This window comes from Haematobia irritans, chromosome 1, assembly GCF_050003625.1.
Source record: "Haematobia irritans isolate KBUSLIRL chromosome 1, ASM5000362v1, whole genome shotgun sequence".
NCBI lineage: Eukaryota > Metazoa > Arthropoda > Insecta > Diptera > Muscidae > Haematobia > Haematobia irritans.
Genome location: NC_134397.1, coordinates 3,121,908 through 3,136,068, shown reverse-complemented (window position 1 = coordinate 3,136,068; position 14,161 = coordinate 3,121,908). Strand labels below are relative to the sequence as shown.

The 14,161-nt window shown below is 34.9% G+C and overlaps 2 protein-coding genes and 1 long non-coding RNA gene across 4 annotated transcripts; 2 read left to right on the top strand and 1 right to left on the bottom strand.

The window, feature by feature from the left end:
• Positions 1-472: 472 nt before the first annotated feature.
• On the top strand, positions 473-1,096 carry LOC142237126 (uncharacterized). The gene is made up of 2 exons (XR_012722356.1): positions 473-823; positions 891-1,096. It is a non-coding gene; the product is annotated as an uncharacterized LOC142237126 (long non-coding RNA).
• A 5,212-nt stretch (positions 1,097-6,308) lies between these two features.
• Positions 6,309-8,382, top strand: Zip88E (Zinc/iron regulated transporter-related protein 88E). The gene is made up of 5 exons (XM_075288953.1): positions 6,309-6,733; positions 6,796-6,989; positions 7,047-7,191; positions 7,825-8,194; positions 8,249-8,382. The coding sequence occupies exons 1-5, from the start codon at positions 6,476-6,478 to the stop codon at positions 8,257-8,259; spliced, it is 978 nt and encodes a 325-aa protein (XP_075145068.1). The 5' UTR covers positions 6,309-6,475; the 3' UTR covers positions 8,260-8,382.
• Positions 8,383-8,570: 188 nt separating this feature from the next.
• Positions 8,571-13,285, bottom strand: Cp190 (centrosome-associated zinc finger protein CP190). 2 transcript variants are annotated; one of them, XM_075288951.1, is made up of 5 exons: positions 13,219-13,285; positions 12,895-13,148; positions 12,382-12,835; positions 10,026-12,320; positions 8,571-9,960 (listed from the first exon to the last, which is right to left on the bottom strand). In XM_075288951.1, the coding sequence occupies exons 3-5, from the start codon at positions 12,784-12,786 to the stop codon at positions 8,992-8,994; spliced, it is 3,669 nt and encodes a 1,222-aa protein (XP_075145066.1). In that variant the 5' UTR covers positions 12,787-12,835; positions 12,895-13,148; positions 13,219-13,285; the 3' UTR covers positions 8,571-8,991. The 2 variants fall into 2 exon arrangements, with proteins under 2 accessions (XP_075145066.1, XP_075145067.1); XM_075288952.1 differs by having other exon boundaries at positions 12,382-12,798; positions 12,895-13,284.
• Positions 13,286-14,161: the final 876 nt, after the last annotated feature.

Below are 14,161 nucleotides of genomic sequence, written 5' to 3'. Positions count from 1 at the left end.
TTTTATTTAAATAAAATATAAGAAGCTAGTTGTGCTTGGTGCTTCACAAAATATAAAATGGCTCTTGTAACAATAGTGATGGCAAAATACTTCCATGTACTTTTTGATATATTTACCCCATCACAGTTGGCGATAGTTGCAGTGTCACTTACGATGAGGATAAAATGGAACGTTGAAATGCTGGCAGGGATGTTCCAAATATTCCTCAAATAAATTGTTTATTATTTACAGAACTTTTAAAACTTTTACGCACACAATGATTGTAAAAAATTAAATGTTTGCTGCCAAAATATGCTTTTGACAACCCTGTTATTTTCATTAGAGGTGCGTACCAACTTACGAAATTGAACGCTACCGAAAATTTCGTTAGCATAAATAGCAATGCATTTCTTATAGGAATGACATTTTTCGCTAGAGGTGCATCCCTTCCTTGAGGGTAAATATAATTTTCAACATAAATTGAACTAGCTCATCTTCAATACATCTTCAAATTGTTTGCGAATTACTTCCAATTTGCCAAAATGTTGACTAAATCTTTGAAAAGGTGTTGAAGATAATACCCTGCCAGCATTTCAAAGTTCAATTTCATCTTCATCGCTACCACAGACTCGTAAATGTCACTACAACCATCCTACTGTGATGGGGGGCAGCATATCATAAAGTACAAAATGTACTTCATACATGTATTTTGCCATCACTACTTTTACAAAAGCCATTTTATTTTTTGTGAAACGCCAAGCGCAACCAGCTTGTAATATTTTATTTAAATAAAAACGAAAATAAAGTTCTGAAAACATAGATTTTACGCTTAAAATTGTGAAAGGTATATTGGTGAACAATTTTTGATTTTCCAAATGGAATAAAGAGATTGCTTTTCAAATATTTTACAGACACGCTGCCTCCATCGAATAAAAACACTGGCTGATAGACGCTGCAACATGTAACTCGCTACTTGTAACTCTACATCATCATTAATGCAAAAAATTATGTTAAATGTGATGTGATAGTGGTATAAATGTTATATTTTTAAGAATTTGTAAATGATTAATCAAATTAATAAATATCTAAACAAACGTGTTTTACTCGACCACAATGATTCTTTTACCACTATCTTAAAATGTGCTTTTTCTGATTGTTTGGAGGGTCTCTTATTGGCGTCGTTCTAAATTGATCTATAAAGGCCGGTATGCACCTCTAGCGAAAAATTTCATTCCCATAAGAAATGCATTGCTATTTATGCTAACGAAATTTTCGGTAGCGTTCAATTTCGTAAGCTGGTACGCACCTCTAATGAAAATAACAGGGTTGTCAAAAGCATGTTTTGGCAGCAAACATTTAATTTATTACAATCATTGTGTGCGTAAAAATTTTAAAAGGTCTGTAAATAATAAAAAAATTATTTGAGGAATATTTGGAACATAATTAACAATTTTTAAAAGCGATTAGCTGGTTTAAAATTTGTGTACACATCCCTGTTCTTTTGTTGTAGACTTAAATAAGTTTTTGCTACCGAAAATTTCGCTAGAGGTGCATACCGGCCTTAAAGGCACCTAATAATTGCACTCATGCGAAACCTTTTTGTAGTAACTTGGCGTGGTACAACTTCTCAATAGTGACGGCGCTTTTCCGACGAGTTTTTGATATCGTATATGATTGTTTTCGACGTACTGGCGATTCTCAGAAGCGCCCCCAAATTCAAAAAATGTTGGCAGGGTATGAGAAAACTTTGACAAAACAATACCCTAATACGCTTTACAGACTATCAGTTATTCCGGACGGAATGTCGGTGTTTGTAAAGAATCTTACAGTGTGTCGGATCGATACGACATGTCGGCGATGACTAAATAATCGGTAAATGTGTTATCGATCCCATAAACATTCAGCAGTATCGATTATGCCTTCGGACTTAACTTATAATGTGCACAATATATGGGATATGTTCGACACGAGCACTGTCGTCCGGAATAACTGGTAAAGGTAGGTACTATGTTTATTGGCACGAAAAAATCATTCTTTCGCGTTGAAAAATGAGAGTGTTGACAATAGATTTCGAAGGAAGAAAACAGCCATTTTGGAAAATTTTCGCGTTTATTTCTCCGAAATTTAATTGACAACATCGCCAAACGTCATAAAATTATTACATATGTATACGCAGCAGCTGATTAGATTGTTTACACACACGCATTCATGATAATTGTTTTGAAAAGTTTTTTCTACCAGTTTTTAAATTGTTTTGCAACCAAATCTCACACAGCACTGGACACTAATAATTGTTAAGAATATAACGCTAGCCGCTCTACTCCTGGTGTCTTACCACATTCGGCAACAGCTTTAACGACATGTGGTACATTGTCGTCTTCTTCAGCTTTTCCAAATGGATACCGTCAATTTGTAACGCCCATCTAACAAACATATAATTCCGGTGTTATGCTAACTTTTACATCATGCGCAGCAATGGACTCATTCATCAACAAACTTAATTCGTTGGTGTCCACAATATCTACACAATCGCATTCCAATACCAGCGGACAGGAGTGTACTTATGCCCATGCTGTTGCCGCCTCACTAGCAATTTCAAATCCAGTGGTCACCACCACGGTTCCCACAAAGGATAATAACGCCATTTCATTTGCCAATGTTGTTACCTCGGGGGGAACAACATCATGGGGTGACCAGTTAAAACACGTACACCATACAATAGCTATAGTCAAAGTGAAACTTTTTGTTCAATAAACATAAGCCTATAACTCACGTTCAAGGGTAGTTCCTAAGCAAAAGTCACTGTTCCCGACTTATATTTCGCAAGATAATTCGTCACAAAGGGATGTTAGTGTTCTATACCAGGAACTCTTCGTTGACTGAAATTAATACATTGAGATGTAAAGTGGCTGGTTTACTGGAGAATGTTTCTTGTTATACTCTCCCAATGTATAATTTTATAACTATTTCAGTCACGTTATAAAATTCAACCAGTGTTTTGAATCGATAAAATGCAAGATATATGCATAATTAATTTTTGCATTTTATTTTTGGAACATAGCAATTTATTCTTGTGATTCCATTCGTAGCTACCATAGTACTGCAACATCAATCGCACTGCCTTCTTTATAATTACGATGCACGGCCAGCATTTGTGTTTATTATCCCTATACCCAGTAAAAAGAAACGATTGTAAAATGAAATTCACTAACTAAAACTTTATTTTGTTAACACTTTTCTATAAATTTCATGTTATGTACATTATTTCTATTCTATCATGTAGTAGGGAGCCGCTAGATGGTGGCTTTATTACGAAAATACCACTCCAAGTTATTTTTATTTTGTCAATCGATCTTTTTGCATTTTTAAATAACAGTGCGAACCACATTTGTATTGTAATTTCACACAAATCATTTGAATAAATAAATTATTTCTTAATTCACATTGCAAATGGCGCTATGTTTTGAAACTAACTAATCTCAACATATGGAAGGATTTAACACGATCTAATTAGGGACTATGCACTTTATGTCAGTTTTTCAACTCGAAAAAAAACAAAGTACCACAAATGAAAAAATATTTCGGTAGTTTTTCGCATTTTTGGTTTTGTATGGGATTTCGCTGCGGAAAGCGAACATAGTACCTACCTTAATCTGTAAAGCGCATAAAATGCAACGAAAAAACCATGTGGTTTTCAATACTTATTTCTGCAACGAAGTTCGTGGTCAATTGCAAGAAATAAAAAAAATGGAAAATTTTAGACAAATAACCAAATAGTTTATAAAAATAGGAAAGAGAAAATACAAAATGGAATAAAACTTTAAGGAAGTCACTAAATGTATATCTCTTTGCAGAAAACAAAAATTATGGATTATACGTTCTTGAAAACATTAAAAAGCTGACCGATGAAAAAATGATGGACAATTAACTGGAACTGCTCCAAATAGTTATATGAAAAAGTCAATATGAAAAATTAAATCAACACTTTAGAGAAGTCACTAAATTTAAATCTCTTTGCAGAAAACTAAAATCTTTGGATGCTACATTCTTGCAAACATTAAGAAGCTGAGCAATGAAAAAAGAGTGGCTTATCGACAAGAAAAAGTTTCCAGAAACATTACAAGTGCAACCAATTAAAATTGTTAAAAACAACAAATTGTTGAAATCAACAACTTCTGGATGAAAATGTGCATCACATCGTCAGTTTAATTCATATGCTATTATCAGTTTAAAATGGATATTTTGTGAATTCCTTCTGCTGGAAATCAATTCTAACACGCGGTCCAGTACGTTCCTAATTTCAAATTGCCCGCATGTTAATAAATTTTAATGCTGTTTTATGACACCAAAAGGAAGGAAATCGATTTATCAATGCAAAAGTGTTTACTAATAATGTTTAAGATATTTAAAGTTTTGTTGTTTGTTTTTTTTTTTGTTCTTATTTGTTGATATGTTTAATAAGATTATTATTTATCAATTGGTATTGTAGTGAATTATACATTTTATTTTAATGAAAATGAATAAATTATACAAAATTCATAGAATTTTGGCTTTGACTTTTAATTTGAAGTGGGTATATCATTCATACAAATTTAGGTTGTAAAGTATTTGCAACGATGTTAATTTTGAATTTGACTCGCATCGAAAATTGTTTGACAAATTATTGAGTAGCGATGCATTTCAGTTTGAGGATAACACTTGAGATATTATTGCTAATGTGTTGAATTTCACTGTTGAGGGTAATGTGTTTTTTGTTGAGAACGCGATTTTCTCAACAATTTCTAAACTTGAATATTACTCTAATCCTTTGAAAAAATGTTTGAAAAATTGTTGAAATTTAGCATTTTTCAAACGTTTGTGTTTATTGGGATCGATCCGACACACTGTAAGATTCTTTACAAACACCGACATTCCGTCCGGAATAATAATCTGTAAAGCGTATTAGGGTATTGTTTTGTCAAAGTTTTCTCATATTATCTTCAACACCTTTTCAAAGATTTCGTCAACATTTTGGCAAATTGAAAGTAATTCGCAAACAATTTGAAGATGTATTGAAGATGAGCTATTTCAAGTCAAGTTGAATTTATGTTGAAAATTATATTTACCCTCAAACTGAAAAGTTGTTGCATTTGAAAAACGCTCATCCTGTGTTTATTGGGATACGACATGTCGGCGATGACTAAATAATCGGTAAATGTGTTATCGATCCCATAAACATTCAGCAGTATCGATTATGCCTTCGGACTTAACTTATAATGTGCACAATATATGGGATATGTTCGACACGAGCACTGTCGTCCGGAATAACTGGTAATCTGTAAAGCGCATAAAATGCAACGAAAAAACCATGTGGTTTTCAATACTGATTTGTGCAACGAAGTTCATGGTCAATTGCAAGAAATAAAAAATGGAAAATTTTAGACAAATAACCAAATAGTTTATAAAAATAGGAAAGAGAAAATACAAAATGGAATAAAACTTTAAGGAAGTCACTAAATGTATATCTCTTTGCAGAAAACAAAAATTATGGATTATACGTTCTTGAAAACATTAAAAAGCTGACCGATGAAAAAATGATGGACAATTAGCTGGAACTGCTCCAAATAGTTATATGAAAAAGTCAATATGAAAAATTAAATCAACACTTTAGAGAAGTCACTAAATTTAAATCTAAATCAGAAAACTAAAATCTTTGGATGCTATATTCTTGCAAACATTAAGAAGCTGACCAATGAAAAATTAGTGGCTTATCGACAAGAAAAAGTTTCCTGAAACACTACAAGTGCAACCAATTAAAATTGTTAAAAACAACGAATTGTAAAAACCAACAACTTCTGGATGAAAATGTACATCACATCGTCAGTTTTATTTATATGCTATGGATATATTGTGAATTCCTTCAACTGGAAATCAATTCTAATGCGCTTTACAGTCTATCAGTTATTCCGGACGACAGGGCTCGTGTCGAACATTATAAGTTAGGTCCGAAGGCATAATTGCATTGGTATACCACATGTGTCTGGGCATTTCCCAGATACACTTTTCCATTCCTGGACTCCACTGGTACTGAACCACCAGTACCCAGTAATAACCAAGCTAAATAACATTGAAGTGACATATGTGGCACACCAAATTGTAGGTAAAGGTGTTCTCTACCATATTCTGTGAATAAATCGTTGTTTTTAAGCCCGGAAACACTTATATTTCATTAAATATTCTGTCTGCCCGTCTTATATTAATTCAGTTTTTGTCGTCTCTCTGTCACCCTGTTACTTTTTCGATAACTCTGTTATCGAAAGTTAGCGTCGTCGCTATCTTCAAGCAGTTGTCAAACATTTCCTCTCACGATTATACTTAAGAGTTGAGAAATTTGAGATCATTTAATATCTCTAAACTTGGATGCCTTCTCATTTAACAACAAAGAACTAGTAATACGAAGCGTGTCTTATTCCCTTATTCGAAAGAATTTTTATGTAGTTTGTCGAAGGAAATCAAAATGAATTTATCACAGAGTTTTGATTTGGTGTGGCCTAAATTACAACATTTAAACGAGCCCTTTTGGAACAATGACGACGGAACAAAGGAAAAAGTCTTTGCTATGACCGTATTAGGCCTAGGAAGCTTTTTGTTTGGAATGTTACCCGCCATTATATCAGAAAGAAATCGACAAAGATTCCCCTTAACAAAGTCCTTGATGCTGTGTTTTGGAGCAGGAATACTTTTAGCTACTTCCTTGATACATATACTACCCGAGGTAACAACTTTTTAAGCGTTAAAATTTAATGAAATAACATAATACTTGATTAATGGTTATAGGTGCGGAAACAAAATAATTCCAATTGGGCTGAAATGTCTCTATGTGGAGGTTTTTTATTTATTTATTTCATTGATGAACTAGTTCATTGTTTCGTTGGAGATTCTGTTCAACATTCACATTCACATTCGCCCAATAACAATTACGGTGCTGTGAATGAATCACAGGCTCTATTAAACGATCAGTCCTCATTTAGGTAAAATAGTTTTAAAATTTACATATATTTTAACTGTTAATCATTTACAACAAATAGCAATCGTGATGTGGGAGAAACCAATGGCAGACATACGGAGCCAATTTCTCAGTCGATATCAACCTCTATTGGGTTATTTGCTGCATTATCATTACATTCTGCCATTGAAGGAATTGCAATTGGGGTTCAAAACTCTCCATCGAAAGTATGTAACATATATTTATTTGCTTAAATGTGTCGTGTTTGTTCCGAGTTTTCCGAGAGAATCTACTGGCGGACATATAAAACAAATGCGACTATTTATAAATTACGCCCACTTCAGGTTTTTTTGTGGAATCGTATTTTACTTTAGAAAAAATGTCACATCAGCATACAAGACACAAAATAATTTCCCTCGCCAGATGCTTATGGACTTATTTATTTCTATAGGTGAGTACTATGTTCGGTTTTTTCACCAAAACACTAAATTAAAAGTACAAATATATTTATGAAGACGATTATGAAATGAAATGAAATAATGGATGGAAAAGATCCAAGGAATTGATTGCAAATAATTTTATATTTCTAAATTAGTTAACTAAAAAAATTAACCGTGAAAACGAGCTGGTTTTCAGCTTGAAAACTGAACATAGTACTCAACTTATAGATTTTAATAATCTGGTATGTTCTTTTCAATGATAAGAAATAACTCCTTTATTTTAATTTATTGATTTGTTTTAAGTTAAAACCGGAACTACTTCCATAATGAAGCTTGTCATTGAGACGTACAACTTTGTCTCTCGAAACACGAAGAACAAAAACGCGATCATATGCATTTTAATCATAAGATTTATTTTAGGTTCTTTTCCTTCTTGGAGCGGTGGCATGCCATAAATTTGTTATGGGATTCTGTTTGGGTTTGCTGTCAAGTTCAACGTCCAATATAAAACTCCAATTATTTAGCATATCTTTTTTCGCTTTGGGAGGGGTATTAGGCATAGGAATCGGAATAGCTCTTATAAATATTCCAAGTTCCGTATTATCTGTATCTGTTCTGTCTACGATTCAGGGTCTGGCTGGTGGCACATTATTATACGTTGCCATTTGCGAAGTGATTCCTAGAGAGAAAGCTTTGTGGCACCATGGCCAGAAAATAGCCGGAATTGCACAATTCGTAACATTTTCTTTGGGATTTTTAACAATGGCTTTAATTAATTTTTTTCTAAGTGGTAAGCAAGTTTAATTAATCATATGGCCAATTTTAATATCGCGTGTTATTTCAGATGATGATTGATATTTTCCCTATGAGAATATTTCGTTGGCTGTTAAGATAAATATAAAATTATTTTTATAAGATAAATATAAAATTATTTTTAAGCAATAAACATTTTATTCTATTACAATTCAGAAATGTAAATTTCGATAAAAGTCTAAAAATTTACCTTTCCAAATTTTGAATTTTGAAAGTAGGAAAGTCGACATTTTAATTCTCTTTACAATCACGACACCCATAGAAAAAACTGGTATTAGTAGCAAACAATGGCTGACTGCAGATAAAAACAGTTTTAGCAAGTTTTTTTCTCTGCAATTAAAAACTAGCAAAAGTTTGGGATTTTAAGAATTGAGTTGTTAAAGATATTTATTAATGCGAAATAAGTTTAACAAAGATTTCATCTTTACCTACAAATCATTTCATATGTTGTATATAAATATAATATGGTTCCACATATTCAAGTGCCTTAATATTACTTTTTTTTTACTTAAATACGAAATCATTATTGCGTACTACGGATTATAAAACGAGGGACATGGGTTTTTTGTCAATTTCAAATAATACTTAAATAAAACAACAGACCAATATGAAAATAAGAATCAAAGATTGGTGTCGGAATCTTATGGCAAACTAGCTAATATTAACTCCACAACCAAGTGCATGGTTGTAAAGTAAAGAAAATTTCTATTCATCTAGTGAGAAAGATAAATTGCTGAACCGACTTTTACTCATAAAGTAATACGTTTTAAGAGATTATGGATTGGGTTTGGAATCCGTGTCATTTTCTTCTTCTTCTTCATCGTCATCTCCCCATTCGCTTATTAGGCTTTTGACACGATCTTCGGATGTAGTGGGGTTCACATCCTTTTCCAATAAGTTGGAGCCATCTTCAGATTCTTTTTGGCTTTTTTGAGTTTCAAATGTGTCCTTCTTACTATCCTCAAACTTGTCAGTTGCAATGTCTAATACATCATTTTCCTTATGTTTTTCCTTGCTGGGAGTTTCACTTTCATCTTCATTCTTTTCGCTACATTTCGTTTCTCTGCCGTCATCTTCGCCCTGTGTGCTTGCATCTTCTTTGCTAATGTCCTTTTTTTCATTTGTGTCTTTGTTGTCTTGATCTTCGTTTTCCATTGATGTTGTTATCTTGATATCTCCCTCATCATTTTTTTCTTCTTCACTCTTTTTATCTGTTGTCTCAATTTCATTTTCCTTTGGCCCTTCTTCAAGAGTCGGCATATTACTATCCTCTTTATCATTATCTTCCTGATCACTAGCGTTTTTATCAGTAGGTCCCGCGACTTCTTCTTGTTCCTTATCCCCACCGTGTAGGTTCTTTAGAGCTAAATCAACGCCATCTTCATCATCGTCATCATTATTTACTGAAGTTGTTTCTAAATCAGATTTCAATGGTTTTTCCTCCTGAGTTTTAGTGTCTTGCGCTTCCTCCTTGGTTTCTTCTCTCAAGATATCAGTGTGGTCGCATATTTCAGTATCTTCTATAACTGCCTTCGCTTCATCAGTTTCTACAGTTGTCGATTCTGTAGCCGATTTTTCGGGACCTTTTTCACTTTGTGGAGCTTTGCTTTCGATCGGTTGATGCTCTACTATTTCACCCGGCATATCTTCTTCTTCTTCTTCGTCTTCTGACCATTCTCCAGCAAGCTCTTTAAGTTTTTTACTAATTTCATCTTGGCTTTTCTCCTCCTCATATTTTGATTCCTGTAAAAGAAATATTGTTTAAACATACTTTCAAATATTATGAATAATTGTGTTCAACCACGAACCTCATGTTCTTTTGCACTTTTGACGGAGCCATCCGGAGGATGAGACGAAACTTCGGCCATATCATGTTCCGATACTAAGTGCTCAGCCCATTCTAAATTGTCTATTGATTCCTTGCTCTCCTCCAAATGTTCATGTTCCATTTTTTCTTCTTTTGCTTGTTCTTCCTCTTCACGGACTCCGTCGTCTTCTGGCTGACTTGTTGTATCTTCTTCTGGAGCATCAGAAGTTTGGGATTTTAATTCTTGATACATATTGCTGGGATAATTTTCTTCATTGGTTGCAGATGTTGCCTGTGAAGTTTCGTCATGACTTATGGCACCTTGCTCCGATTGGCTATCGCCTGCAACAAATTGCTGATTTTCGTTCAAAACCATAACAACGCCCGACGATCCCTCATGTTCTTGATTTAACTGAGACAAAATTTCTTTGCGTTGTTCGTCGGTTAAAATTACTTCACTTCCATCTGCCGCCACAAATTTGGTCTCAACATTTTCTTGTTCCTGTAAATATTCCTCAGACGGAACCGAAGTCGTGGATTCACCAGCGACAGCAGAGAAAGCATCTGTTTTAATAACAGAGCCTGTTATAGGTAAACTAATATCCGAAAGGATTTTAATTTTTTTCTCTGCATGTGTTGCCTCGATTTCTTCTTCCTCCACTAACATTTCTTCGTCTTCAGTCGAAGGAAATATTGACTCCGGATTTACATTTTCCTCGTCAGAGTAGTCTATTATACCATCTTCCAAAGCCTGTTTCTTATGGAAAGTTTTCATGTGTGTATACAATTGTAGTTCCTCCGGGAAAATTTTATTGCAATAAATACATTGCTGCTTATTTTCATCTGGATGACTATCGATAAGATGTTGGTTGAGAGCATCGCTATCTATACACATCTGGCTGCACAATTCGCATTCCGGGAATATGTAGAGATTAGTTCGAATTTTGTGTTCCAACTGCATGTGGAAGTGCAATTCTCGTTTTCCAGAAGAGCGCCAGCCACAATGTTCACATAACGCTGGATCAATAGTCTCTTTGTGAGTATTGATGAGATGGCGCCTGAAACCGCGATACGAAGGTATACTAATGGGATGGCCATTTCGACCACATCGCAAACAAAGCCAAGGACCTGTGGTATTTTCAGCTCCTAGAGCAATCAACGCGTGCATAGTTTTGCTATCAATTCTCCGTTTTTGAGACGATGGAGGTTGTGCTACAGCCGTAGTTCCTGCACCTTTCGTGTTTGTTTCATCTGGAACTTTAGTTGGTGACGGTTGACTTATGGCCTGTGGTTTTGGCTTATTTACAACACCCGTAGTATTTTGTGGTGATTTAGCCTCTACTTTCGGCAATATGGGCGCCTTTGGTGTCTGTGCTGATACTGCCGTATTTGTATTCTCTGCATCGGAAGTTTCTTTTTTCACAACGACTTTTTGTGTATTACCCCCAGCATTGGGCATTATTTTCAATTTAATATTTTTGTTACTATTCACAAGGTGTGGATATTGTCGTAGAACTTCCGAAATAATTTTTGCGTGATTCATTTTCGAATTCGAACTATCCTTAACAACAATAGTGGGTGGTTTATCTGGACCCTCATGTTTTACGATAATTGTAGTAGTGCCAGGCGGATCTTCAGTTTGTTGTTGTTGCGAAGCAGACGTCTGCACCGCTGAAGAACTCGTAGAAACACCTTGTTGTGACTGATGTTGTTGATTCGACGACATGGAAGTTGCAGGAGTGACTGACGTCATGTCATCATCATCATCATCGTTATGGATATTATCATCATCCATAATTCCTGTGTCGTAATCGTCATCCCCAAATTCTGCTGCGATTTGTTTCCTCATTCTCTGTTGTTCGGCGAATTCTTTAACATCTTCTAAGTTGGGTTTTTTAGCAGGCGGCGAAATAAATGTGGTCGTTGCTGGTCTCTTGTTATTATTTGTGTATCCTTTGCGAAGTTGCTCAAAAGGCGAAGCTGGTGCAGTTGGCGTTTTTTTCAATAAAGTATATCCCCCAGCGGGAATGTTGACATGGTGGTCTTGATCAGATTCTTGTTTTATACGGGTGAATGTGGTGGAACCTATTTGTTGTTTCACCGGCATGGTTCCATAACCTGAACTGGTAGTTGCACGAGATTGTGTATTGGAAGGTTGACGATGTTGTGGAGCATTGCCAGTTACCACAATCCTTTTACTTTGCGGCTGTATTAAAGAACGTCCGCTGGTTGGCGGTGCAATATTAGGTCCTGAATTTGCTGGAATAACTTTGCGTTTAACTTTTGGGCTGGTAGGCTAAAGTACAAACATAAGGATTAATGCTATCGGTTTTATTATAAAGTGCACTAAATCTCACCGTTTGATTTTTTTGTGGATGCATCTCCATTGTCCGCCTATGGGCTTCAAGCAACTTCAACAGAACAGTCATATTCATATCCTTGGCAGTACGTAATAGCCGATTGTACATTTTCAACTCGAATTCAAGTGTCCCAGTGTACATGAAATTAACAATCGGTACAACGACGTCCGCCTGCAGACCATTTGGCATGATGATGGCATCATCCACTACTTCACAAGTTTGTTCCAGCACATTGAAATAGTCAGTACAGGCGCTCAAAACTAAACGATGCACTTTGAGTTGAGAATTATCGCGAAATTGCAACGTTAAGTCACAGTAATCAGTTTTGTTAAAGAAATTCTGCAACTTTTGGAGAAAAAAGACGCCCCAGTTGTCTACCTTCACGGATTTTATTTCTCCCATCGTGTCGTTTTTCTAGGAGACACAGGACAGTGTAAATTTATCGCCCGGCCTAATTTCCAAACGAACGGTATGAGCACTATAACGATAACAAACACCAACTGTACTTACCTCTGTTCCCCTGTTCGACTAACAGTCTGTGACAAAATGCGAGTCCTGTACAGAGTTTGAAACACTCTTCAGAATACGTTGCAATGATTGTAGATAAAATAATCCACAAAATATTACCTAGTTTCTACTTCTCGCGAAAATAAGAGCAATATGACGCGAATACTTTCGTCGTTTTGCTAACAATCTACTTCTTCGGAAATGGCCTTTTGTTAAGATTTAAGCGAACAATTTATGACGCTTAGTACGTAAGAAAGCTGAAGATGTGAAATTTGAAAGATTTTTGAACTTTAGCACAATAATTTTCAAGTATTTTCAAAAACTAACGTTTGCTCCTGATTTTCTCCTTATTTTACAAAATTTCCAGCGTTGGTCTGGCGTTGCCACCCGAGGTTAAACTTCCAAAATGGCGACTGAACGAAACTTGGTGGTGTGTGTATGCAATAAGAAGAAGAAGCAGCAGCGTTAAAATATGTGGTATACGAAAGCTGCGTAACATGAAAGAACAAAGTGATCAGAATCCGTAATGCGGAGTTGCTTGTTATAAATAATATGATAAAATCCGTTACAAAGGTCTAAGTAAAACAATCCAAATGTTTTAAGAATACAAAAGCTATTCCTAACAACGCTACAGAGATGTGCGAATGTGATTAAATTGAATAGTGAGATGTTGCAATAGGAAGTAAAACATAGTTCATATTTATTTAAACATCCAACACCCTAATAGGATATATATGCCATATATTATATAAATATGTCGTATATTTGATTAAAGGCCGGTACTAAACACATAATTTTTCAAAATTGCGTATTTTATTACTACCCTGCCAACATGTTTTGAATTTGGGGGCGCTTCAGAGAATCCCCACTACGTCAAAAACAGTCGTATACGATATCCAAAACTCCTCGGAAAAGCGCCGTCACTATTGAGAAGTTGTACCACGCCAAGTTACTACAAAAAAGTATCGCATGAGTGCAATTATTAGGAGCCCTTCTGGATACATTTAGAAGGACGCCAATGAGAGCCCCTTCAAACAATCAGACAAAGTGCATTTTAAGATAGTTGTAAAAGAATCATTGTGGTCAAGTAAAACACGATTGTTTAGATGTTTATTAATTTTATGAAACATTTATAAATTCTCATGAATATAACATTTATACGGCTATCACATCACATTTAACACATTTTTATGCATTAATAAGAGATTGATGTTGAGTTACAAGTTGTAAGTTAAATGTTGTTTCGTCTATCAGCCAGTACTTTTATTCC

Bases quoted from the DNA above. Each gene is read 5' to 3' on its own strand.
- Zip88E (XM_075288953.1), top strand. From the start codon at position 6,476: ATGAATTTATCACAGAGTTTTGATTTGGTGTGGCCTAAATTACAACAT. The intron at 6,734-6,795 runs GTAACAACTTTT...TAATGGTTATAG, and splicing joins TGATACATATACTACCCGAG to GTGCGGAAACAAAATAATTC. The intron at 7,192-7,824 runs GTATGTAACATA...GATTTATTTTAG, and splicing joins TTCAAAACTCTCCATCGAAA to GTTCTTTTCCTTCTTGGAGC.
- Cp190 (XM_075288951.1), bottom strand. From the start codon at position 12,786: ATGGGAGAAATAAAATCCGTGAAGGTAGACAACTGGGGCGTCTTTTTT. The intron at 12,321-12,381 runs GTGAGATTTAGT...TTTGTACTTTAG, and splicing joins ATCCACAAAAAAATCAAACG to CCTACCAGCCCAAAAGTTAA. The intron at 9,961-10,025 runs GTTCGTGGTTGA...TTTCTTTTACAG, and splicing joins AAAGTGCAAAAGAACATGAG to GAATCAAAATATGAGGAGGA.